The 23,685-nt window shown below is 39.1% G+C and overlaps 1 protein-coding gene across 2 annotated transcripts in view; it reads right to left on the bottom strand.

Moving 5' to 3' along the window:
• The window catches only part of LOC138143472 (NACHT, LRR and PYD domains-containing protein 12-like), a 52,396-nt gene that overhangs the window by 4,308 nt on the left and 24,403 nt on the right, over window positions 1-23,685 (bottom strand). Inside the window, exons 6-10 of one of the 2 annotated variants that reach the window (XM_069064745.1) lie at window positions 20,175-20,333; window positions 16,607-16,777; window positions 14,496-14,666; window positions 8,943-9,110; window positions 4,481-4,651 (exon numbers count right to left, since the gene is read on the bottom strand). In XM_069064745.1, the coding sequence (XP_068920846.1) occupies window positions 4,481-4,651; window positions 8,943-9,110; window positions 14,496-14,666; window positions 16,607-16,777; window positions 20,175-20,333 (840 nt within the window). The remainder of the gene's footprint in view (window positions 1-4,480; window positions 4,652-8,942; window positions 9,111-14,495; window positions 14,667-16,606; window positions 16,778-20,174; window positions 20,334-23,685) is intronic. The other variant, XM_069064746.1, reaches the window with a different exon arrangement.

The raw sequence follows: 23,685 nt of genomic DNA, 5'->3' as shown, positions 1-23,685 counted from the left end.
TCTCTCTCTCTCTCTCTCTCTCTCTCTCTCTCTCTCTCTCTCTATCTATCTCTCCCTCTCTCTCTCTCTCTCCTGTCTGTCACTCTTTCTGTCTCTGGATTTCTTTGGTATATGGACTTAGGAGAGGTATTGCTGGATGAAAGGATATGGGCAGTTTTATAGCCCTCTGGGCATACGAACAGGCAATTTTTAAGGAAAGAACTACAAGCCATCAGTATCCATAAGAAAGAAGTTCCATAAATCAAAAATAATTAGAGAAATGTAAATTAAAGCAACTTGAAATTCTATTTCACAACCTTCAGAAAGGCACAGAAAACAAAAGAGATGAATGAGGAGTACTGGAGAGCTTATGGAAAAACAGAGTGATACATTGTTAGTGGAGCTGTGAATTGGTCTGAATAGTCTAGAAAGGAATTTAATTTCCTGCAATACTAAGAACATTACCAAACTGCATTATACCCTTCAGCCTAACTACGCCACTACTATATATATATATATATATATATATACATCAAATAAATGAAAGAAAGAAGAAAAGAAGTTGTATGTATAACGATATTTACAGCAAATCTTTGTTTTAGCCGAAAATTGGAAACTAAAAGCGTGTTCTGTAGAGGAATGACAAAACAAGTTGTTATATGAATATAGTGGAATCTCATTCCATAAGATGAGAAGAAGTGTATGGTTTCAGAGTAAACTGGGAAGACCTATATGAACTTATGGAGAGGGAAATGAGACAAACAAGATCTATAAAATAGTAATATTATAGAGAAAAAACTGTGGAAGACATTAGAATGCTGATCAACACAATGATAAAAGAGTCCAATATAATGATGATAAGATGGACCACCCATCCTCTTGCAAAGATGATTAACTTAAAATGCTGAAACATATATTTTTAGATATAATTAATATGGAAATTATTTTGCCAGACTATATAGCTATGCCTTGAGGGATTTTTTTCTCCACAGAGGAGAAGCCACTGGGAGGGAAAAAAACTGTTACCTGAAACTTAAAAATAATTAAGAAAAAAGGTGTGATTGCTGAGGATTTGTTGGTGATATGTGGAAGACCAGGTAAAATAAGAGAGGTCCTACAAGGTTGAAGAAGGGCAAATGTCTGCATTTTCAGAAAAGGAAAGATATCGAGGTCTGGACATTTTATGACAGTGAGTTTGACTTCAATCCTTGGAAAAAATTATAAAATGTACTGTTAAAGATGTAGTTCGTGCAAATCTTGATGAGGAAGTGATGATTACAAAGTCAGTCAACAATGAGTTTGTGGCAGGACAGAATCAAGACTACTGGTGATGGCTCAAGGTTCAGGAATTACCTTGGTGTCATCAGAGACACCAGACATCAGAGTCTGACCCAGCTCTAAGCTCTCCACAGCATCCGCTTCATCCACTTTGGTGACCATTAGAACAAATTGTTCTCATCTACCCATTCCAGCAGAAGTCTTCATATAGTAGGTGGAGACACCCCCTAACTCACCAAAGGCTTTGAGATCACTCAGTTATCCTCAGCCTGGTTTAGCCCAGCTGCTGCTTCCTGGAGCCACAGGTGAGATTTAAGTGAATCCTGCATCATGTTCTGATTGATCCTATTTAAAAGTAACTGATTTTACTCTGCTTTTTTCCTGTAACTGCTTAAGTCTCTGAACTTAGTTCAAAGTTCAGCTGGCCGGCTATGGGTTAAACTTAAAAATCCATCTATTCTTGCCTCAAAAAATTTTGTGATTCTCTCACAATGTTGCTTAGCTTCCTCCTATTAGAATGTCTTGCTGTCATAGAGTAAACAGAGTTGCTAAGTCCCTACTATGTACCAGGCAGAGCATTAGATACTGGAGATACAAAGATTCAAGTGGGATAGTCCCTGTTTTCAAGGAGTTTGCAATCTATGAGGAGAGATAATGTGTAAAAAGACAGGTAGAGACAAAATAGATATAAGTAAATTTTTGTGAGGAGGACAGTAATAGCTGAACAGATCAGGAAAGGATTCTTGGTGAGGGTGGTGCTTAATGTGAGTCTTAAGGGACAATGGATCTTTATGAGGAAGAGGTAAGAAGGGAAATCATTCCAAGCATAAAGGCCAGCCAGCACAAAGGAACAGAGAGTGGAAATGGATGCACTATGTGAGCAGGAGTAAGGCCTCTCTGTCTGGACCACAGAAGGTGTGAAGAAAGTAAGGGTGGAGGGGTAAGTGGAGGACAGGCTGTAAAGAGTTATAAATAGCAAACAGAGGATTTCATATTTGCTCCTGGAGGTAACAGAGAGCAACTAGGGGTTACTGACTTAGGGAATGGCATGGTCGCACTGGTGCTTAAGGAAATAACCTGGGAAATTATGGGAAGGGTAGATAAGGGAGGAAAATGACTTCAAGTATGGAAACCTGGGTTAGTAGCAATTGCAATGGTGAAAGTGAAAGGTGATGAGTCTGAAATGGTAGTTGTATGCAAAGAGATAAGAAACAGATAAAGGAGATCCTGTTGGAAGAAGAAATTCTATAATTTCCCAGCTGATTATATGTAAGGGGCGAGAAAGTGAGGAATCAAGGATAACAGTGAACTTGCAAACCTGAGTGAATAGAAGGATGGGATCTTCAACAGAAATAGGGAAGTTCAGCGGAAATGAAGGGTTTTTTGACAAGATTCAATTCAATTCATTTCCTCTCTTTCTCTGGGCAATGGTAAAAACACATACACTTTATCATCCTCATACTCTGTCATCTCATTTCAGGGGAATGATCCCTTGATCATTCAAGAATATTCTCTTCTACAAAATAGCCCTTTTAGATCTCAAATTATACTATAAGGGAGGAGTCATCAAAACTATTTAGTACTAGTTTAAAAAAGAAAAAAGCATACATAGCAGATTAAATAAGAAAGAACCAGAAACAATTAAATTCAATAACTAGACTCGAATAGACAAGAAACATAAATTACTCATGTAAGAACCCCCTACATGAAAAAAAATATTGCTGGAAAGCATTATGGAAGAAATTAGTTTTTGACCAAGTTTCACAACATATCCTATAACTAAGTCAAAATGTACATATGACTTAAAGGCCACAATGTAAAAAAGAAGAACATGAACCATAACAAGAAGAAAAACAAAAGGAAGAAAAAAAAGAAGAGAATAAATCACAAACTTAGACAACTATAAATATGGGAGGATTCTGAGACAGTGGCAACAACAAAACACAAAATAGTTCATGTCCATTAAATGTAATTGAAAGGTTTTTCCCATGAATAGAATTCACAGAATGACAAGAAAGGGAGACATCGGGAAAATGTATAGTTTTGCTTTGGGTTTTTGGCAGCAAAGTTCTGATATGGGATTAATATCCAAGATATGTAAAGTAGTCAGACAGAATTATGTGATTTAAGTCATTGCTCCATGAATAAGATGTCAAAGGGGAAGAAAAAACTGGTCTCAAAAGAGAAACTGCAAACCTCTCATAACCATAAGAAAGACTGCTACAAATTACTACTAATAAGAGAAATGTAGAATAATACAATTCTGATGCCTATAGGAAACATGAAAAAAAAATAGGAAAAATCACGTTTGGAGAAAGGGTTTGTTCTGTAAAACTTGTATTCAGTCAAAAGATGGCACATAAGACCTTAGAAGGCTACATGTGGCCTGAAAGCTGCAGGTTTGAAGGAGGTTTGATGCTGTGATGTCCTTTTGAGGGTATGTTTTGATCTTCCTTGTCACCAAAGCAACTTTCTTGGGTCAACTACTACTCACAGAGGTTATTTTTGGTCCTTGGTTCTCAAAGAGGTCCATGACATCAGGGAGGTGATCCCATGACATTCAAGTAAACTAGATTTAAGTGAGGAAGGGATGTGGAAAGTCACCAATCTCACTTTCTCCTCCAGAGCCTTCTGTCAGTAAGTGGGTTCCACTGGGGACCCAACTAGCCAAGCAGGGAACACAGCTCCATCTTTCTTTCTTGCATAGAGATAAGAAATAGACAAGGGAGATTTTTTTGGAAGAAGAAATTACAAAATATAGCAACTGATTTTATATATGGGGTGAGAAAGAGCAGAATCAAGAATAACAATGAAGTTGCAAACCTGAGTGACCAGAAGGATGGGATCCTCAGTAGAAATAGGGAAGGGAGGAAGAGATGTGGGTTTTGTTGAAAATAAAACCAGTTCAGTTCAGATGTGCTGAGTCTGACATGCTGAGAGGATATCCAGAGTTTAGGAATGAAAATACAGATTTAAGAGCCAGGCAAATATACATAAAAATTGGCTCTTAGAGAGAAAGGTATTAATCCTTTAGCAACCAATCTTTCCCTGTCATGTTCCTCTTTAGGGCACAGTGAGTATATCAGACTATGAAACCTGAACTGGGATTAGGCACACAATTTTTCAGTCTCCATTCTCTGGTTTGTGCTGCTCTCTCCCCCTAATGGACTCCTTTCCCTGACACCAAACAGAACATCAACCAAGGGATCATGTGGGAACTCACCTCAATGTCTCTAATATGCAGTTTGGGTTTTCCAAGGCCTTACACAGAAGTTTTATTCCATACTCCTCCAAGGAATTTTTGCTCAAATCCAGCATTTTCAAGCACTTTTTGCTACTGAGATAACAGAATATATTCTGGGAACATGTAGAGGAAATACGACAATATTTCAGACTGTAGGAGAAAACACCATCAGAGGGTAAATGGTCAATTGCATTTTTTGTGAATAATTCACCTCCTGCCATTCCCTGGGCAAGACTAAAAACCCCTCTGCTTTAAGATCACCATTCTTTGTCATCTTCTCTTCAATAGAATGAATGTAGTTTCTTTAAAAACAGTCAGGCTCTTGTAGAGAACAGCATTTTGAGACCTCAAATTATACTTTAAGTCAAAAGGCATAAAAACTATTTTGTACTAGTTAAAAAAATAGAAAAGTATAACACAGCAGATTAAATCAGAAACAACAAAATTCAATAAGTTGTCTTCAACAGAGACGAGAACATAAATTCCTCATGAAACTCCCTACATGTAAAAAATTTTCTGGAAAAACTGGAAAGCATTTTGTCCGTAATTAATTAGTTTCCGACAAACATTTATGGCATATATTATGGTCAGCTCAAAATGTTCATGTGGCCTGAAGGTCATGACTCTAAAAAGAAGAAAAAGAGAAAGAAACAAAAAACGAACTGGAAGAGGAGGAGGTTGAGGAGGAGGTGGGGCAGGAGATCACAGAGGAGGCTATGGAGGCCAAGGAAGTGCTCAGGAGGTGGGGGGAAGAGAGGGAAGAAGAGGGGGAGGAGGAGCAGGAAGAGTACAGGTAGAGGGGAAGGAGGGGGAAAAGTAGGGGGAAGAGGAGGAGGATGGAGGAGGGGGGGCAAAAGGGGCAAGAACAGTGCAGAATGGATTAAGAGGAGGGGTAGGAGGAGAAGCAGGTCAAGAAACTTAGATCACTATGAATATGGGAGAATTGTTAGTGATAACAAAATACACAATAGTTCATGTCTATTAAATGTAATCAAAAGTTTAAAGAAATCTTTAACAACTATAAGAACAAGAACAAAAAAAAAAGAAGAAGCAGAGAATCAGATCACACTCTTAGACAACTATGAATACTGGAGAATTCTTAGATAGGGGCAACAACAAAACACAAAATAGCTCATGTTCATTCCATGAAATTGAAAGGTTTTTCCCATGAATGATATAAATGATGTGGTAAGGAAGGGAGATATTGTGAAAATATTTTGTTTCAGGTTTTCTGAGAGCAAATCTCTGATATGGGATTGATATCCAAGATATATACATATATGCATACACACACACACACACACACACACACATATATATATATATATATGTATATAAAGAGAGAGAACAGACAGAATTAAGATATTTAAGTTATTGCTCCATGAATAAATGGTCAAAAGAGATGAACAAACACGTCTCAAATGAGAAACAGTAAACCTCTAATAACCATTTGAAAGACAGCTACAAATGACTACTAATAAAAGAAATGCAGAAAAAAAGAGCTCTAAGGCCAACTAGCAAAAAGCACCAAAGATAGGAAAAGTCACTTTGGGAAAAGGATTTATACTGTAAAACTTGGATTTAGTCAAAAGGCTGCAATTAAGAACCAAAAAACCTACATATGGCCTGAAAGTTGCAAGGTCCCCACCCCTGGTGGAGGAGCTCTAACTTTGGGATCTTCTTCTGAGTGTATGTTTTGATCCTGTCACCAAAGCAACTTTCTTTGGTTAACCATTACTCACAGAGGTTGCTATTGGTCCTTGGTTCTCAAAGAGAACCATGACATGAGGGAGGTGATACCATGACATGCAAGTAAACTGGATGTAAGGGAGGGAGGGATGTACAAAGTCACCAATCTCACTTTCCCCTCCAGAGCCAGCTGTGACTACTGGAGTTCCCACTGGAGCTGTGACTAGGTGGTTCCCACTGGAGAAACAACTAGTCAGCTAGGGAATACAGCTCTCTCTTTCTTTCTTTCTTTCTTTTTTTTTTAAATTAGTTTTTTTCTTTTTTTTTCTTTATTAATTTGTTTGTTTCCTTTTAGTTTACAGGATTCAATTCCATAATTCCTTGAATTTCACATTTTGTCCCCCTCCCTCCCCTCCCTTCCCTCCCTCCCCCCCATGGCGGCTTATGGTCAAGTATTGGATCTGTAAATACTTTCACATTATACATTGGTCAGGTTATAAGGACGGATTGTACCAGCTGGAATGAAAAATGGTAAAGAGGACATAAAACCAAATAAGAGAAGGAAAAAGATCAGGTATTTTGCTTCCACCTGGATATAAACTTAGTTCTTTCTAGTTCTTTCTCTGGATGCACATTTTTCTCTCCATCATGCGTCTTTTGGGATTGACTTATATCACTGCATTGCTGAGAAGAGTCCAGTCTATCAAAGTTGGTCATCACACATATGTTGTGTCTGTAATTGTGTACAAATTTCTCCTGGCTCTACTCTTCTCACTCAGCATCAGTTCTTTTAAGCCTCTCCAGGTAAATATGAAGACCGCCTGCTCCCCATTTCTTATAGCGCAATAATATTCCATAACATGCATATACCACAACTTGTTCAGCCATTCCCCAATTGATGGACACCCCCTTAATTTCCAATTCTTTGCCACAACAAAAAGAGCTGCTATAAACATTTTTGTACATATGGGTCTTTCTCCCATTTCTATGATCTCTTTGGGATATAACCCTAGGAGTGGTATTGCTGGATCAAAGGGTATGAAAGTATTTGTAGCCCTTTGGGCATAATTCCAGATTGCTCTCCAGAAAGGCTGGATCAGTTCACAATTCCACCAACAATGCATTAGTGTTCCAGTTTGCACACATCCTCTCCAGCATTTGTCATTTTCCTGTTCTGTCATCTTAGCCAATCTGACTGGTGAGATGTGGTACCTCAGAATTGTTTTGATTTGCATTTCTCTAATCAATAGTGAATTAGAGCATTTCTTCATGTGCTTATAGATAGCTTTAATTTCTTTCTCTGAAAACTGCCTGTTCATATCCTTTGACCATCTATCAATTGGGGAATGACTTGTACTCTTATAAATTTGACTCAATTCTCTGTATATTTTAGAAATGAGTCCTTTGTCAGAGACATAGGTTGTAAAGATTCTTTCCTAATTTCCCACCTCCCTCTTAATCTTGGTTACATTGGCTTTGTTTGTACAGAAACTTTTCAATTTCATGTAGTCAAAATTATCCATTTTACATTTTATAATGTTCTCTAATTCTTGTTTAGTCATAAAGTCTTTCCCTCTCCACAAGTCTGATAGGTAAACTATTCCTTGTTTTAGGAGACTGCTTATAGTATCAACCTTTATACCTAGATCATGAACCCATTTAGACTTGATTTTGGTATATGGTGTTAGATAATGGTCTATGCCCAGTTTCTGCCATGCTATATTCCAGTTTTCCCAGCAGTTTTTGTCAAATAGTGAGTTCTTATCCCAAAAACCAGGGTCTGGAGGTTTATCAACAATACATTACTATAGTCATTGACTTCTGAATCTCGTGTGCCTAATCTATTCCATTGATCCACTCCTCTATTATTCAGCCAGTACCAAGTAGTTTTGATGACTGCTGCTTTATAGTACAGATTGAAATCTGGTAAAGCTAGTCCACCTTCCTTAGCATTTCTTTTCATTAATTCCCTTGATATTCTGGACCATTTATTCTTCCAAATGAATTTTGTTACTATTTTTTCTAGCTCTATAAAGTAGTTTTTTGGTAAATTAATTGGTATGGCACTAAATATATAATTTAATTTAGGTAAAATTGTCACTTTTATTATATTAGCTCGACCCAGCCATGAGCAATTGATATTTTTCCAATTAGTTAGATCTGACTTTATTTGTGTGAAAAGTGTTTTGTAGTTATGATCATACAGGTCCTGGGTTTGTTCTCTTTCTTTCTTTCATGAATAGAGGTAGGAAGTAGGTGAAGGAGAATTTGTTGGATGAAAAAATTACAAAATATGGCAACTGATTTTATATATGGGGTGAGAAAGTGAGGAATCAAGGAGAACAGTGAAGCTGCAAACCTGAGTGATTAGAAGGATGGGATCCTCAGCAGAAATAGGGAAGGGAGGAAGAGGTATGGGATTTGTTGAAAACAAAACCAGGTCACTTCAAACATGTTGAGTCTGACATGCTCCATGAATATCCAGAGATTAGAAATGAAAACACAGATTTAGAAGCCATGGACATATATGTGAAAATTGGCTCTTAATGAGAAAGTATTCCTTTAGAAAACCAATTTTCCCTGTTATGTTCCTCCTTAGGGCACAGTGAGAGGGAGAAGAGTGTAAGACTATGAAGCCTGAACCTGGATTAGACAGTTTTCACTCTCTGGTTTGTGCTTCTCTTTCTCCCTAATGGATTGCTGTCCCTGATGCCAAACAGAACATCAACCAAGGGAACATGTGGAAACTCACCTCAGTGTCTCTAACTTGCAGTCTGGGTTTCTCAAGGCCTTACACAGAACATTTACTTCCTCCCCCAAGTCATTTCCGCTCAGATCCAGGTTCTTCAGGCTCTTATTGCTACTCATAACAGAACACAAATTCTGGCAACATGTAGAGGTAAGACAACAAGATGACAGCCTGTAAGAGAAAAGATAATCAGGGGGAAAGTGGTCCACTGCATGTTTTGTGAATAATCTACCTCCTGCCTTCCTCTGGGCAATGCTAACACCCATCTGCTTTATAATCACCATCCTTTGTCATCTCCTCTTCAGTGGAATGAATCTAGTTTCTTTAAAAATTGTCAGTCTCGGGGATGACTAGGTGGCACAGTGAGTAAAGCACTAGCCCCAGAGTCAGGAGGACCCGAGTTCGGTTCTGACCTCAGACATTTAACACCTACCCACACCCACACAAAACAACTAGCCATGTAACCTTGGACAAGTTACTTAACTCCAATTGCCCTCCAAAAAGGCAAAAAAAAAAAAACAATAGGATTTTGGGGCAGTTAGGTGGCACAGTGAGTAAGAGCGCCAGCCCCCGAGTTAGGAGGACCCAGGATCGGTTCCGGCTTCAGATACTTAACACCCACACAAAATAACTGGCCTTGTAAGTTTGGGCAAATTACTTAACTCCAATTGATTTTTTTTTAATGGTCAGTCTCTTCCAGAGAATAACATTTTGAGACCTCAAATTATACTATAAGTCAAAGTCTTCAAAACTATTCAGTACTAGTTTAAAAAAAAATAGAAAAGTATAACAATAGGGCAGATTAAATAAGAAAGAATCAGAAACAACTAAATTCAATAAGTTGTCTTCAACAGACATGAGAACATAAATTACACATGGAAGAGCTCCCTAAGTGAAAAAAAAATTTCTGGAAAAACTAGAAAGTGTTTTAGTGGAAATTAATTAGTTTTAGACAAACATTTACATCCTATACAATAATTAGATAAAAATGGACATGTGACCTGAAGTTCATGACACTAAAAAGAAGGAGAAGAACAAGAGAAAGAAACAAAAAACTAACAGGAGGAAGAGGAGGTGGGGATCCCAGAGGAGGCTGTGTTCACCAAGGAATTGGGTGGGGGGCGGAGAGGAGAAGGGGGAGGGGAAGGAGAAGGAGAAGGAGGAGGAGGGGGAGGTGAAGCAGGAAGAGCAGAGGAGGAGAGGGACAAAGGGAAAGAGTAGGGGGAAGAGGAGGAGGAGAAGGCAGAAAAGAGGGAGGAGGGAGGAGGAGGGGGGAGAAGGGGAAAGAAAGGTGCAGGAAGAGGGTAGGAGAAGGGGTAGGAGAAGTAGGAGAAGAAGAGGAGAATCAGGTCAAGGAACTTAGACAACTATGAATATGGGAGAACTGTTAGTGGTAACAACAAAATACACAGCAGTTCATATCTATTAAATGTAATCAAAAGTGGGGCAGAGCTTAGATGGAGGCATAGAAGCAGGAAAACTCCATGTGCTTCCCCCATAACCACCTCAAATATCTATAAAAAATATCTAAACAAACTTTATGGCTACAGAACCCACAAAGTGACAGAGAGAAAGAAACCTCCCACTGAAGGTAGCACAGCAAGCAAACAGGAAGGGTCTGTTGTAGCATGCTGGAAGCAGAGCCTAGCCCTGCGGGAGGCTGCAGTTTTAGCCTTAGGGAGACCCCAATCAGCCACATCTAGAGGGACTTGGGGAGAGTGGATCACCAGCACCTGTGACTGTTTCCAGAATTATCAACCCGTAAATGCCAAAGACAAAGTGAGAGGTCAGTGTGGACTTTGGGAATAAGGTGTCCGGGAGTGTGGTCCAGCCTCTGCCCCAGAGGGGGAAGAGACTGAGGCAGAGTGGCCACCATGTGGCTGCATCAAAACTCTTGGCCTGCAGAATGTAGGGGAACCAAGCGACCATTCTGAGGGGTAATGGCTCTTGCTTAAACCTGCTTGGTTCTGGATCACTGTCTAGAGTGGAGATCCTGGGATATTGTGACCAGGTGCCAGAGCCAGTGGAGGCTACTGAGAGGGCACCCAATTAATACCTCTGGCAGCTGCAAAAACCCCAGCAATTTGGGACAAAGCTCTCCTCTCTGGAAGCAGAGTTCTACTTTGGCAAAAAGCTCAAAAGTCAAGTAATTGAGTGGAAAAATGAGCAAGAAAAGGAAACAAAGCAAGTACAGAAATCCAAATTTAGAGTCCTATTTTGGGGAGAAAAAGGATCAAAGCATGGAACAGGAGGAAGACAACAAAGTCAGAACTCCTGCACCAGAAGCTTCCAATAAAAATATGAACTTTTAACAGGCCATAGAGGAGCTTAAGAAGGATTTTGAAAACCAAATAAGAGAAGTGGGGGGAAAACTGGGAAGAGAAATGAGAATGATGCAAGAAAATCATGAAAAGAGAGTCAACAACCTTAATGAAGAAAATAACACCTTAAAAAACAGAATAACTCAAATGGCAAAAGAGGCTCACAAAGCCAATGAGGAGATGAATGCCTTAAAAAGCCAAATTTGCCAGATGGAAAAAGAATCTCAAAAGCTGACTGAAGAGAATCATTCCTTCAGAATTAGATTGGAGCAAATGGAAGCTAGTGACTTTATGAGAAATCAAGATACTATTAAACAGATCCAAAAGAGTGGAACAATAGAAGACAATGTGAAATATCTCATTGGAAAAACCACTGACCTGGAAAAAAGATCCAGGAGAGATCATTTAAAAATTATTGGACTACCTGAAAGCCATGATCAAAAAAAGAACCTAGAAATCATGCGTCAAGAAATTCTCAAGGAAAATTGCCCTGATGTTTTAGAACCAGAGGGCAAAATAGAGGTTGAAAGAATCCACCATTCACCTCTTGAAAATGATCCCAAAAAGAAAATTCCTAGGAATATTATAGCCAGGTTCTGGAATTCCCAGATCAAGGAGAAAATATTACAAGCAGCCAAGAAGAAACAACTTGAATATTGTGGAAACACAACCAGGATAAACACAGAATCTGGCAGCTTCTACACTGAGGGATTGAAGGGCTTGGAATATGATATTCCAGAGGTCAAAGGAGCTGGGATTGCAACCGAGAATAACCTAACCAGGAAAACTGAGTATCATGTTTCAGGGGAAAATATGGGCATCCAGTGAAATAGAGCATTCTTGATGAAAAAAACAGAGTTGAATAGAAAATTTGACATTCAGATACAAGAAGCAAGAGAAGATGAGAAGGTAAACAGGGAAAAGAAATCATAAGGAACTTATCAAAGTTGAACTATTTACATTCCTACATGGAAAAGTGATAATTGTAACTTATGAAACTTGTATCAGTATGAGAACTGTTGAAGGGAATATAAATGTGTGTGTGTATATGCATGTATGCATACATACATGTCTATATATGAGGGTAGAAGCTATATGAACACATATGTGAGTGTGTGTATATATATGTACAGGTATACATAGACAGAAAGCACAGGACCAATTAAATGGGAAGGGATTATACTTAAAAGGTGAAATAGAGAGGTGAGAGAGGAATATAATGAGAGGAGATGGGGAGAGAAAGAATGGGGTAAATTATCTCATATAGAAGAGGCAAGGGAAAACTGTTACAATGGAGGGGAAGAACATGAAGGCAAAAGGGAATGGGTCAACCTTACTCTCATTGAATTTGACTTAGAGAGGGGATGACATACACACTAAATAGGGTATCTCACCCTACAGGAGAGTAGGGGGAAGGGGATGAGAGGGGGAATGATGGAGGGGAAGGCGGATGGGGAGGAGGGAAGTTAGAAGCACACACTTTTGTAAAGGGACAGGGTCAAAGTAGAGAATAGAACAAGTGGTGGGAGGGATAGGATAGAGGGAAATATGGTCAGTCTTTCACAAAAATTTAAAAAATGTTTAAAAATGTAATCAAAAGTTTTAAGAAACCTTTAACAAGTATAAGAACAAGAGCAAAAAAAAGGAGAGAATCAGATCACACACTTAGACACTATGAATATTGGAGAATTCTTAGATAGTGGCAACAACAAAACACAAAATAGCTCATATTCTTTCCATGCAATTGAAAGGTTTTTCCCATGAATGGAATTTTTTTTTTTTTGCTGTTTGGAAGGCAATTGGGGTTAAGTGACTTGCCCAAAGTCACAGGGCTAGTTTTTGTGTTAAGTGTCTGAGGCCAGATTGGAACCCAGGTCCTCCTGATTCCAGGGCCCATGCTCTATTCACATCACCACCTAGCTGCCCCACCATGAATAGAATTAATAATGTGATAAGAAAGAGAGACATTGGGAAAATGTTTTATTTGAGGTTTTCTGAGAGTAAATCTCTGATGCGGGATTGATATCCAAGATATAAATATATAGTCACTGATTTACATATGTGAAGAGAGAGAGAGAACAGACAGAATCAAGGGATTTAAGTCATTGCTCCATGAATAAATGCTCAGAGGAAATAAGCAAAAAGGTCTCAAACATGAAACTGCAAACCTCTAATAATCACATGAAAGACAGCTACAAATGACTACTAAAAAAAGAAAAGCAGAATAAAACAGCTCTGAGGCCAACTAGCAAAAAGCACAAAAGATAGGAAAAGTCACTTTGGGAAAGGATTTATTCTGTAAAACTTGGATTCAGTCAAAAGTTTTCACTTAAGGACCAAAAACCTGCATGTGGCCTGAAAGTTGCAAGGTCCCCACCCCTGGTGGAGGAGCTCTGACTTTGGGATCTTCTTCTGAGTGTATGTTTTGATCCTGTCACCAAAGCAACTTTCTTTGGTTAACCATTACTCACAGAGGTTGCTATTAGTCCTTGGTTCTTAAAGAGGACCATGACAGCAAGGAGGTGATACCATGACATGCAAGTGAACTGGATGTAAGGGAGGGAGGGATGTGCAAAGTCACCAATCTCACTTTCTCCTCCAGAGCCAGCCGTGACTAGGTGGTTCCCACTGGAGCTGTGACTAGGTGGTTCCCACGAGAGAAACAACTAGTCAGCTGGGGAATACAGCTCTCTCTTTCTTTCTTTCATGAATAGAGATAAAAAATAGATAAAGGAGATTTTGTTCGATGAAAAAATTACAAAATATGGCAACTGATTTTATATATGGGGTGAGAAAGTGAGGAATCACGGAGAACAGTGAAGCTGCAAACCTGAGTGACCAGAAGGATGGGATCCTCAGCAGAAATAGGGAAGGAAGGAAAAGATGTGGGATTTGTTGAAAACAAAACCAGTTCAGTTCAAACATGTTGAGTCTGACATGTTCCATGAATATCAAAAGATTAGGAATGAAAATAAAGATTTAGGAACCCTGGTCATATATGTGAAAATTGGCTCTTAGTGAGAAAGAAAGTGTTCCTTTAGCAAACCAATCTTTCCCTGTCATGTTCCTCCTTAGGACACAGTGAGAGGGAGAATGGTATAAGACTGTGAAGCCTGAGCCTGGATTAGGCAGTTTCCACTCTCCATTCCTTTGTCTGTGCTGCTCTCTCCCCCTAATGGACTCCTGTCCCTGACGTCAAACAGAACATCAACCAAGAGATAATGAGGAAACTCACCTCAGTGTCTCTAACTTGCAGTTTGGGTTTCCCAGGGCCTTACACAGAAGTTTTATTCCTCCCTCCTCCAAGTCATTTCTACTCAGATCCAGGTTTTTCAGGCTCTTATTGCTACTCATAACAGAACACAAATTCTGGTAACATGTAGAGGTAAGACAACAAGATGACAGCCTGTAAGAGAAAAGATAAATCAGGGGGAAAGTGGTCCACTGCATGTTTTGTGAATAATCCACCTCCTGCCTTCCTCTGGGCAATGCTAAAACCCATCTGCTTTATAATCACCATCCTTTGTCATCTCCTCTTCAGTGGAATGAATCTAGTTTCTTTAAAAACAGGCTCTTTCAGAGAATAGCATTTTGACACCTTAAATTGCTCTATAAGTCAAAAGTCGTCAAAACTATTTAGTACTAGTTAAAAAAATAGAAAAATATAACAATAGAGCAGATTAAATAAGAAAGAATCAGAAACAACTAAATTCAATAAGTAGTCTTCAACAGACATGAGAACGTAAATTACTCTTGGAAGAATTCTGTACATGAAAAAAATATTCTGGAAAAACTGGAAAGTGTTTTAGTGAAAATTATTTAGTTTCACATCAATATTTACAAGCTATACTATAATTAGCTCAAAATGTACATGTGGCCTATAGGTCATAATGTTAAAAAGAAGAACAAGAGATAGGAAAAGAAGAACAAGAAGAAGGATAAGAAGGAGGACTTGTAGGAGGACATGGAGAAGGCGGAGGAGGAGGAGGAGAAATTCAAGAAGGGGAAGGAGGAGAAGGGAGAGAATCAGATCACAGACTTAGAAAACTGAATGCAGAAGAATTCTTAGATGATGGCAACAAGAAAAGACAACAAAGCTCTTATTTATTAAATCTAATTGAAAGGTTTTTCCCATGAAAGGAATTCATCGTATGATAAGAAAAGGAGACACTAGGGAAATGTTCTGATCTGGTTTGCATTTTTGCACAGCAAATCTCTGCTATGAGATTAATATCCAAGATGTATACAGGTAACAGAGAAAATTATGTGATTTAAATCATCGCTCCATGAATAAGTAATCAAAGGAGATGAACAAACAAGTCTCCAAAGAGAAACTGCAAACCTCTAATAACCATGTGAAAGCCTGCCACAAATTACTACTAAGAAGACAATTGCACAATAAAAAATCTCTGAGGCCAATTAACAAAACTGAGAAAAGATAGTAAGAGTCAATTTTGGAGAAAGGATGTGTTCTGTAAAACTTGGATTCAGTCTAAAGGCTGCACTCCAGGAACCACATATAGCCTGAAAGCTGCAGTTTCCCCACCCCTGGTGGAGGAGCTTTGACTTTATGATCTTCTTCTGAGGATCTGTTATGATCTTCCTTGACACAAAAGCAACTTCCTTGGGTCAACTACCGCTCATATAGGCTATTGCTGGTCCTTGTTTCTCAAAGAGGAAGATGACATCTGGGAGGTGATGCCACTTGGCCATGCCAAGTGAACTGGATTTAAATGAGGGAGGGATGTGCAAAGTCACCAATCTCACTCCTCCATAGCCTTCTGTCAGTAGGTGCATCCCACTGGAGACTCAACTAGTCAGGTAGCAAGCAGAGCTCCATCTTTCTTTCATAGAGATAAGAAATAGACAAAGGAGATTTTGTTGGAAAAAGACATTACAAAAAATGGCAACTGATTTTATGTATGGGATGAGAAAGTGAGGAATCAAAGATAACAGTGAAGCTGCAAACCTGAGTGACTAGAAGGATGGGATCCTCAGTAGAAATAGGGAAGGGAGGAAGAGGTGTGGGATTTGTTGAAAACAAAACCAGGGTAGTTCAGGTGTGTTGAGTCTGATATGCTCGATGGAATATCCAGATTAGGAATGAAAACACAGATTTAGGAGCCAGGCACATATATGTGAAAATTGGCTCTTACAGAGAAAGGCAGTATTCCCTTAGCAAACCAATCTTTCCCTATCACGTCCCTCCTTAGAGCACATCCTGAACCTGGATTAGGCAGACTGTTTTTCTCTCCATTCCCTGGTTTGTGATGCTCGCTTTCCCTAATGGACTCCTGTCCCTGATGCCAAACAGAATGCCAAACAAAGGAACATGTGGGAACTCACCTCAGTGTCTCTAATTTGCAGTTTGGGTTTCCCAAGGCCTTACACAGAAGTTTTATTCCTTCATCCTCCAAGGGAATTCCACTCAGATCCAGGTTTTTCAGGCTCTTAGTGCTACTGATAACAGAGCAGAAATTCTGGGAACATGTATAGGTAAGATGACAATATGCCAGACTGTAGGAGAAAATGTAATTGGAGGGAAAGTGGTCAATTACATTTTTTGTGAATAATTCACCTCCTACCTTTCTCTGGGTAATGCTTAAAACACATCCACTTTATGTTCTCCATTCTTTGTCATATTCTCTTCTGTGGAATGAATTTAGTTTCTTTAAAAAAAAAACAGCATTCCAGAGAACAGCATTTTTAAACCTCAAATTATACTGTAAGGCAAAAGTCATCAAAACTATTTAGTACTAGTTTAAAAAAATAGAAAAGCACAACAATAGAGCAGATTAAATGAGAAAGAATCAGACAGAACTAAATTCATTAATTAGTCTCCAAGAGAAATGAGAACATAAATTATACATGGAAGAATCCCAACCTGAAAAAATAATTTCTGGAAAAACTGGAAAGCATTTTGACAGCAATTAATTAGTTTTAGACCAATATTTACAACATACACTAAGATTAGCTCAAAATGTACTTATGACCTGAAGGTAAAATGTGAAAACGAAGAAAAAGAGCAATACCAATAACAAGGAAAACAAAAGCAAGAAAAAGAAGAAGAGAATCAGATCACAAACTTAGACGATTATAAATATAGGAGGATGTTCATTGATAGTGGCCGCAACAAAACACAGAATTGTTCATACACATTAAAGGAAAGGTTTTTCCCATGAATTGAATCCATAGTATGATAAGAAAGGGAGACACTGGGAAAATGTTTTGTTTTGGTTTGGTTTTTTTGGCAGTAAATCTTTGATATGGGATTAATATCCTAGATATATATAAGGAACAGAAAGAATTATGTGATTTGAGTCTTTACTCAGTGAATAAGTGGTCAAAGATGATGAACAAACACCTCTCAAAAAGAGACTGCAAAGCTCTAATAACCAAGTGAAAGACTGCTACAAATTACCACTAATAAGAGAAATGTAGCATAAAACAACTCTGAGACCAATTAGCAAAAATGACAAAAGACAGGAAAAACCAAGGTTAGAGAACTGTGGAAAGATAAGATCACTAGTTATTTACTGAGGGAATTCGTATGACTGTGATGGAAAGCCAGTTTGAAATCATACTAAGAAATGACTAAAATATCTCTACCCAGAGTGCCACTGCTAGTTATACATCAAAGACAGAAACAAAGGACATTCAAGCATTCTTTAACTGCAGTGAAGGAAAGAGAAGGAAGTACACAGAAAGAACCAAAAGTCAGGGTGAAGCTGTTCTCCTGAGGGAATGAGAGAAGAGTCCAGGAAAGACTCCCCCTCTGGGAGAGTAGGTTTGGTCTGAGTGAGGAGCAAACACCTCCAGGCCTACTCCACTCAATCAACAAACAACAAGCCCTGGGGGCAGCTGGGGAGGGGGGAAGCCTCAGCCTCAGCTACTTTCACCTCACAGACAGTGTGGAGATTAGAGGCTGAGCAGGAGCAGATTGAAGGACCTTCCACTATTGAGGGATGAAGCCAAGCACAGCTGTGCTGGCCTGACATGGTCCTGAGCTACAGCTGCAGTTCCTTGCTGTGACTGTGGGTTCTTACTGCTCCTGCAGGGGGGAAGAAGCTAGCACACACCTCCTGAGTGCAGTAGCAGACGGGCAGAGACCTTGCTACCCATGGGCACTTGCAGGAGAGCAGAGACCCTGGTTTCAGTTCTAGCACAGAGAGGAAAGCTAGAGTTTGCAGCCACCAGAGGGACCAAAGTAAGCAAGAGCATTTGTGGGGGAGGGAAGGTAGGGAGCATTCCTGGCTTGGGAAGTGGAGTACCCTAAAGAGGAGTGCCCAAGACTGGCCCCCTGGATGGAGCTCAGGAAATAACAGTAAGAAGGACCTGAGGACTGGGGCATCATTCCCCACACCTGGGGACTAAAATCTGAATATCAGTAACGACCTGCTAAAAATAGAACAAAAGAAAATAAAACCAAAAAGAAAATGAGTAAGCAAAGTAGAAACAAGCCAACCATAGCTACCTACTGTGGGGATAGAGAACACGCGGCTTCATATTTAGAAGGCAGTGGAGCTAAAAACAAAAAGAATTCTCAGAAGACCTTAATAAGGACTTTAAAATCAAATCAGAGACCAAGGAAAAATTAGAAAAAAATAAGAGTAATCCAAGAAAATTATGAAAAGAAAGCTAATTCAGCTCCCCATATGTCCCTACATCTGTATTAAGGGCAGACATAAGAGTAGGACCTTTGGTTTCACTTAAATAGGAAACTCCCTGGTGAGGAAACCCACAAAATAGCAAAATAATGAGTGGAGTTTATTATTTATGATAAATTTAGATATCACAGAGAAGAATGGGAAAATTGCCACAGATCTGGAAAGGGACAAATTTTTCAATACGCAAAATGGAGAGAAGGTGTGTCCTTCAAGCAAGAGACCAGGAAGCTTCTCTTGGATTTCAAACAAAACTCTACAATGTATTATTAATCAGGATTAAAAAATAAAAACAAACACCTGCGTAAGTACAGGACTGCTTGACAAGAAAACAGTTTGTATATAAAGATGTGGAGTGTGTGTGTGTGTGTGTGTGTGTGTGTGTGTGTGTGTGTGTACAATTGACTCAATAGAAGCCAACTTAGTGACATAGAAACCAATAAAGTAGTGAGAGAGGGATAGTATCCAGGATGGTGGAGGGGATAGTCCTTCTCTATTTTACCCTGGTTCACTCCCTCTCTCTGTTGTAGCCAGAGGAGCTTACTAACTCTTCCCTAACCTTGCCATCCCTGCCTTTTCACAGGTTGGAGCCAGTGCCATGATGACTCAGCACCACCCCCACCTCCACCAACTCTTCAAGTAAGACCACAGCCACAGTAACAATGGGGAAGACAGCTGTGCTTCTTCTCTCCTTGGGGGCAGTGTCCCAAACCTACCACAAGTATGTGGAGATAGCAGGCTGAGTCACTACTCATAGTGCAGATTGTAATGGTGGGAAGCTGGAGTGAAGGAGTATAAAGGAGACCCTTCTCCACAAAAAGAGACCTTTTCATTAGCATTTATGCACTGAAATAGAGGTTATTTTCCCCTATTTTTTCCCAACAGTACAATTCATCCTTTTCACACCAGAATAAAGCTCCTCTAGCACAGGGAAGACAACATAAGGGGCAACTTTTATCAATTCAGGAAGACAGCTCAAGGACAATTCAGAGAATTTTCAAGGAGATATCAGAGGCAAGGGAGCACTCCCCTGAATAAACTGGCATCAAAAGCCTGGTGAAGAGAAGGGTCTATTGTGCAAAATTCCCCAGAGGGTAAAACCTTTACCCTGTGGGTAAAGCCCTCCCCTGATCTCCATCAGGCCCCCTTCATTGACACTCCCCAAATCTGTGCTGTTATTCCTGATTATTTTAACTTTATGGCCCTGATGCTCAGGAGGCTCCATAGCGATGACAGTTATATGGACTCACCTCAGTGTCTCTAGCTGACAGTTCTTTTCTCCCAAGGTCTCACATGGCAACGTCTTCCCATCATCTTCAAAGAAACTGCCATGAAAGTTCAGGCTTTTCAAACTGGGAACAGAGAAGAGACGCTGACAACACGAGAAAGTTAACTTGAAGTCTTCCAGCCTGGAAGAAACATAAGCCACAGGTTAAATGAATCATTTAGTGAAATCTATAAGAATACAGGTCATTCCCCTATTGGTAAATGGTCAAAGGATATGAAAAGGCAGTTTTCAGAGGAAGAAATTAAAGATATTTGAGGAGCAGCTAGGTGGCCCAGTGAATACAGTATGGGCCCTGAAGTCGAGGACCTGATTCAAATCCATACTCAGACACTACTAGCCATGTGACCTTGGGCAAGTCATTTAACCCCAACTGCCTTGCCTTCCCCCCTCCAAAAAAGGAAAGAAAAGTAATTAAAAATATCTATAAGCATATGAAAGAAATCCTCTAAATCATTATAGATAAGAGAAATGAATATCAAAAAAGCTCTAATGTACCACATCTCACCAACTCATGTTGGCTAAGATGACAAAACAGGAAATCGATAAATGCTGGAGAGAATGTGTGAAAATTGGAACACTAATGCATTGTTGGTGGAGTTGTGAACTGATCCAACCATTCCGGAGAGCAATCTGGAACTATGCCCAAAGGGCTATAAAACTTTGTATATCTTTTGGCTCAAAGCAACACCACTTATAGGGCTATATTCCAAAGAGATCATACAGTGGGAGGAGGACCCATATGTGCAAAAATATTTATAGCAACTCTTTTTGTAGTGATAAAGAATTGGAAACAAAGAGATGCACATCAATTGGGGAATAGCTAAGCAAGTTGTGGCATATGGATGTAATGGAATATTATTGTGCTCTAAGAAATGAGGAGCAGACAGACTTCATAATAACCTGGAGAGACTTATATAAACTGCTGTTGAGTGAGGAGAGCAGAACCAAGAGAACTTTGTACACAATTACAGACACATCATATGTGTGACGACTAACTTTGACAGACTGGGCTCCTCTGAGCAATACAAGGTTTGAAGACAACTACAAAAGACCCAAGATGGAAGGGGATATGTATAAATATATATTCCCTTCAACTATCCTTACACTGAGAAAAGTCTTGTGAGTTATAATAATCATTTTTCCATGTAGGAATATAATAAGTTCAACTTTGATAAGTTCCTTATGATTTCTTTTTCCTGTTCACCTTCTCATGCTTCTTTTGCTTCTTGGATTTGAAGGTCAAATTTTTTGTTCAGCTAAGGTTTTTCATCAAGAATTCTTGAAAGTCCTTTATTTCATTGAATAACTATATTTTTCCCTATAGCATTATACTCAGTTTTCCCGGGTAGGTGATTCTTGGTTTTAGTCCTAGCTCCTTTGACCTCTGGAGTATCATATTTCAAGCCCTTCAATCCCTTAATGTAGAAGCTGCTAGGTCTTGTGTTATCCTGATTGTGTTTCCACAATACTCAAATTGTTTCTTCCTTACTGCTTGCAGTATTTCCTCCTTGACCTGGGAACTCTGGAATTTGGCTATAATATTCATAGAGATTTACTTTTTGGGATCTTCTTCAAGAGCTGCTTGATGAATTATTTCAATATCTATTTTTCCCTCTGGTTCTACAATATCAGGGCAATGATGCTTGATAATTTCTTGAAAGATGGTGTCTAGGCTCTTTTCTTTGATCATGGCTTTCAGGCAATCCAATAATTTTTAAATTCTCTCTCCTGGATCTATTTTCCAGGTCAGTGGTTTCTCCAGTGAGATATTTCATATTGCTTTCTATTTTTTCATTTGTTTGGATCTGTTTTATAATGTCTTGGTTTCTCATCAAGTCATTAGCTTCCAATTGTTCCAATCTAATTTTGAAGGAGTTATTCTTTTCAGTGAGTTTTTGAAATTCCTTTTCCATCCTTTCCCAGCAATACAAGGATCTAAGACAATTCTAAAAAGAATCATGATGGAAAATGCTATGCTCATTCAGAGAAAGAAATATGGACTCTGAATGCAGATCAAAGCATATTATTTTCTCTCTTCTTTTTTGTTTCTTGTTTCTCATGGCTTTTCTCTTTGCTTCTAATTCTTCTTTACAACATGACAAATGTGGAAATATGTTTAATACGATTGTTCATGTAGAGCTTTTACCCGATTGCATGATGTCTTCAGGAAGGGGGAGATGAGGGACGGCAAGAAATTTAGAAAGTGAAATCTTACAGAAGCAAATGATGAAAACTAAAAGCAAATGAATAAATAAAACTTTTTTAAAATCATGAGTTTCAAAAAAAGGAATAATTTACTTTTTTGGTTAATCTGGCCATTTTGAATTTTTTGAAATATTCCTGTATTACCTCTAAATTATCGTTTCATTAATATAATTGGGCAAAATACTTTCTGTTAGACATGAATGATTTCTAACTTTTTAGCGTAGTTCTAAATTGATACCTAGGATATTTGGACCAATTCCCCATCTATAAAGCCAAGAACACACAGCTTTCTAGAGGATGACTGTTGTGAATAGCTTTCAAGGTTTTGATTACAGTCAACACCCTATTTATTCAATAACAAATCAGAGCAAAACATTCACAGAAAATCGAAGTACACATTCACATTATTACAAATTATCACAGAAAATCAAAATACAGCATTCACAGCAACTTATAACAAAATGGCCACCTAAGTTTTCACCACAGTAGTCTCATAATTTTGAACAAACTACAAATCCTTTAGTCAATCAATCACTTAGTAACTCAATCATTCAATCATCCTTGCCTCCTTAAGGGACACAATATATAAATGTCAAAGTACTCCACCCCTGGATAGTACATTCATTTAGTCAATCACAGTCTTAATTCAATCACAAAGTACGATCACAAATAAATTACAATTCAGTCACTACTCAACAGAAAATAACATAATTCAGAAGACAGGACTTCCAGCTGTCTGACCATTACATCCATACCTAATTGGTTACCAGAGAGGGAAACACCAACATTTAGTTTTCAATTTTGCTCAAAGGCAGCCCAGAGTCTCATCTGGTCAAATCAGACAACCCTTCTCAAAGTGAGTCCCAAAGCAAAACCTCACATCAGGGTCAGTCACTACTCAGTATTCACAGAGAGGTCTTCTCTTCTTGACCTGAGGTAGGCCCTCAGATTCCTTGGATCCCCTTCCATGGTCCCACATCTTACCTGGATTCAACAAACTGTCACCTGGGTTCAAAGGCAGAGAGCTCCCAGGTCCTTGTCCAGCTCTCTATGCACTTCTTGTTCCACACTGAAGCTCACAGCATCCAGTCCACCTTAAATCCTTCACAGTCTCTGTTCACGGGAAGTCAAGGTCCAACAAAGCCACAAACAGACAAAGGACCAACAACACACTCGTGCTTCCTCTGGCAGCCCCGGCTGGCCCTCAGACTGAGCAGCTCCTCAGCAGCTTCAGCTGGCCCTCAGACCCAGCAGCTCCTCAGCAGCTT

The sequence above is a fragment of the Petaurus breviceps genome, unplaced genomic scaffold, assembly GCF_028583685.1.
Source record: "Petaurus breviceps papuanus isolate PSGF00001 unplaced genomic scaffold, PetGlider_PUasm1.0 90639, whole genome shotgun sequence".
Taxonomy (NCBI): Eukaryota; Metazoa; Chordata; class Mammalia; order Diprotodontia; family Petauridae; genus Petaurus; species Petaurus breviceps.
Note: the sequence above shows the minus strand (reverse complement) of the source record. Positions and strands in the feature narration are given on the sequence as shown.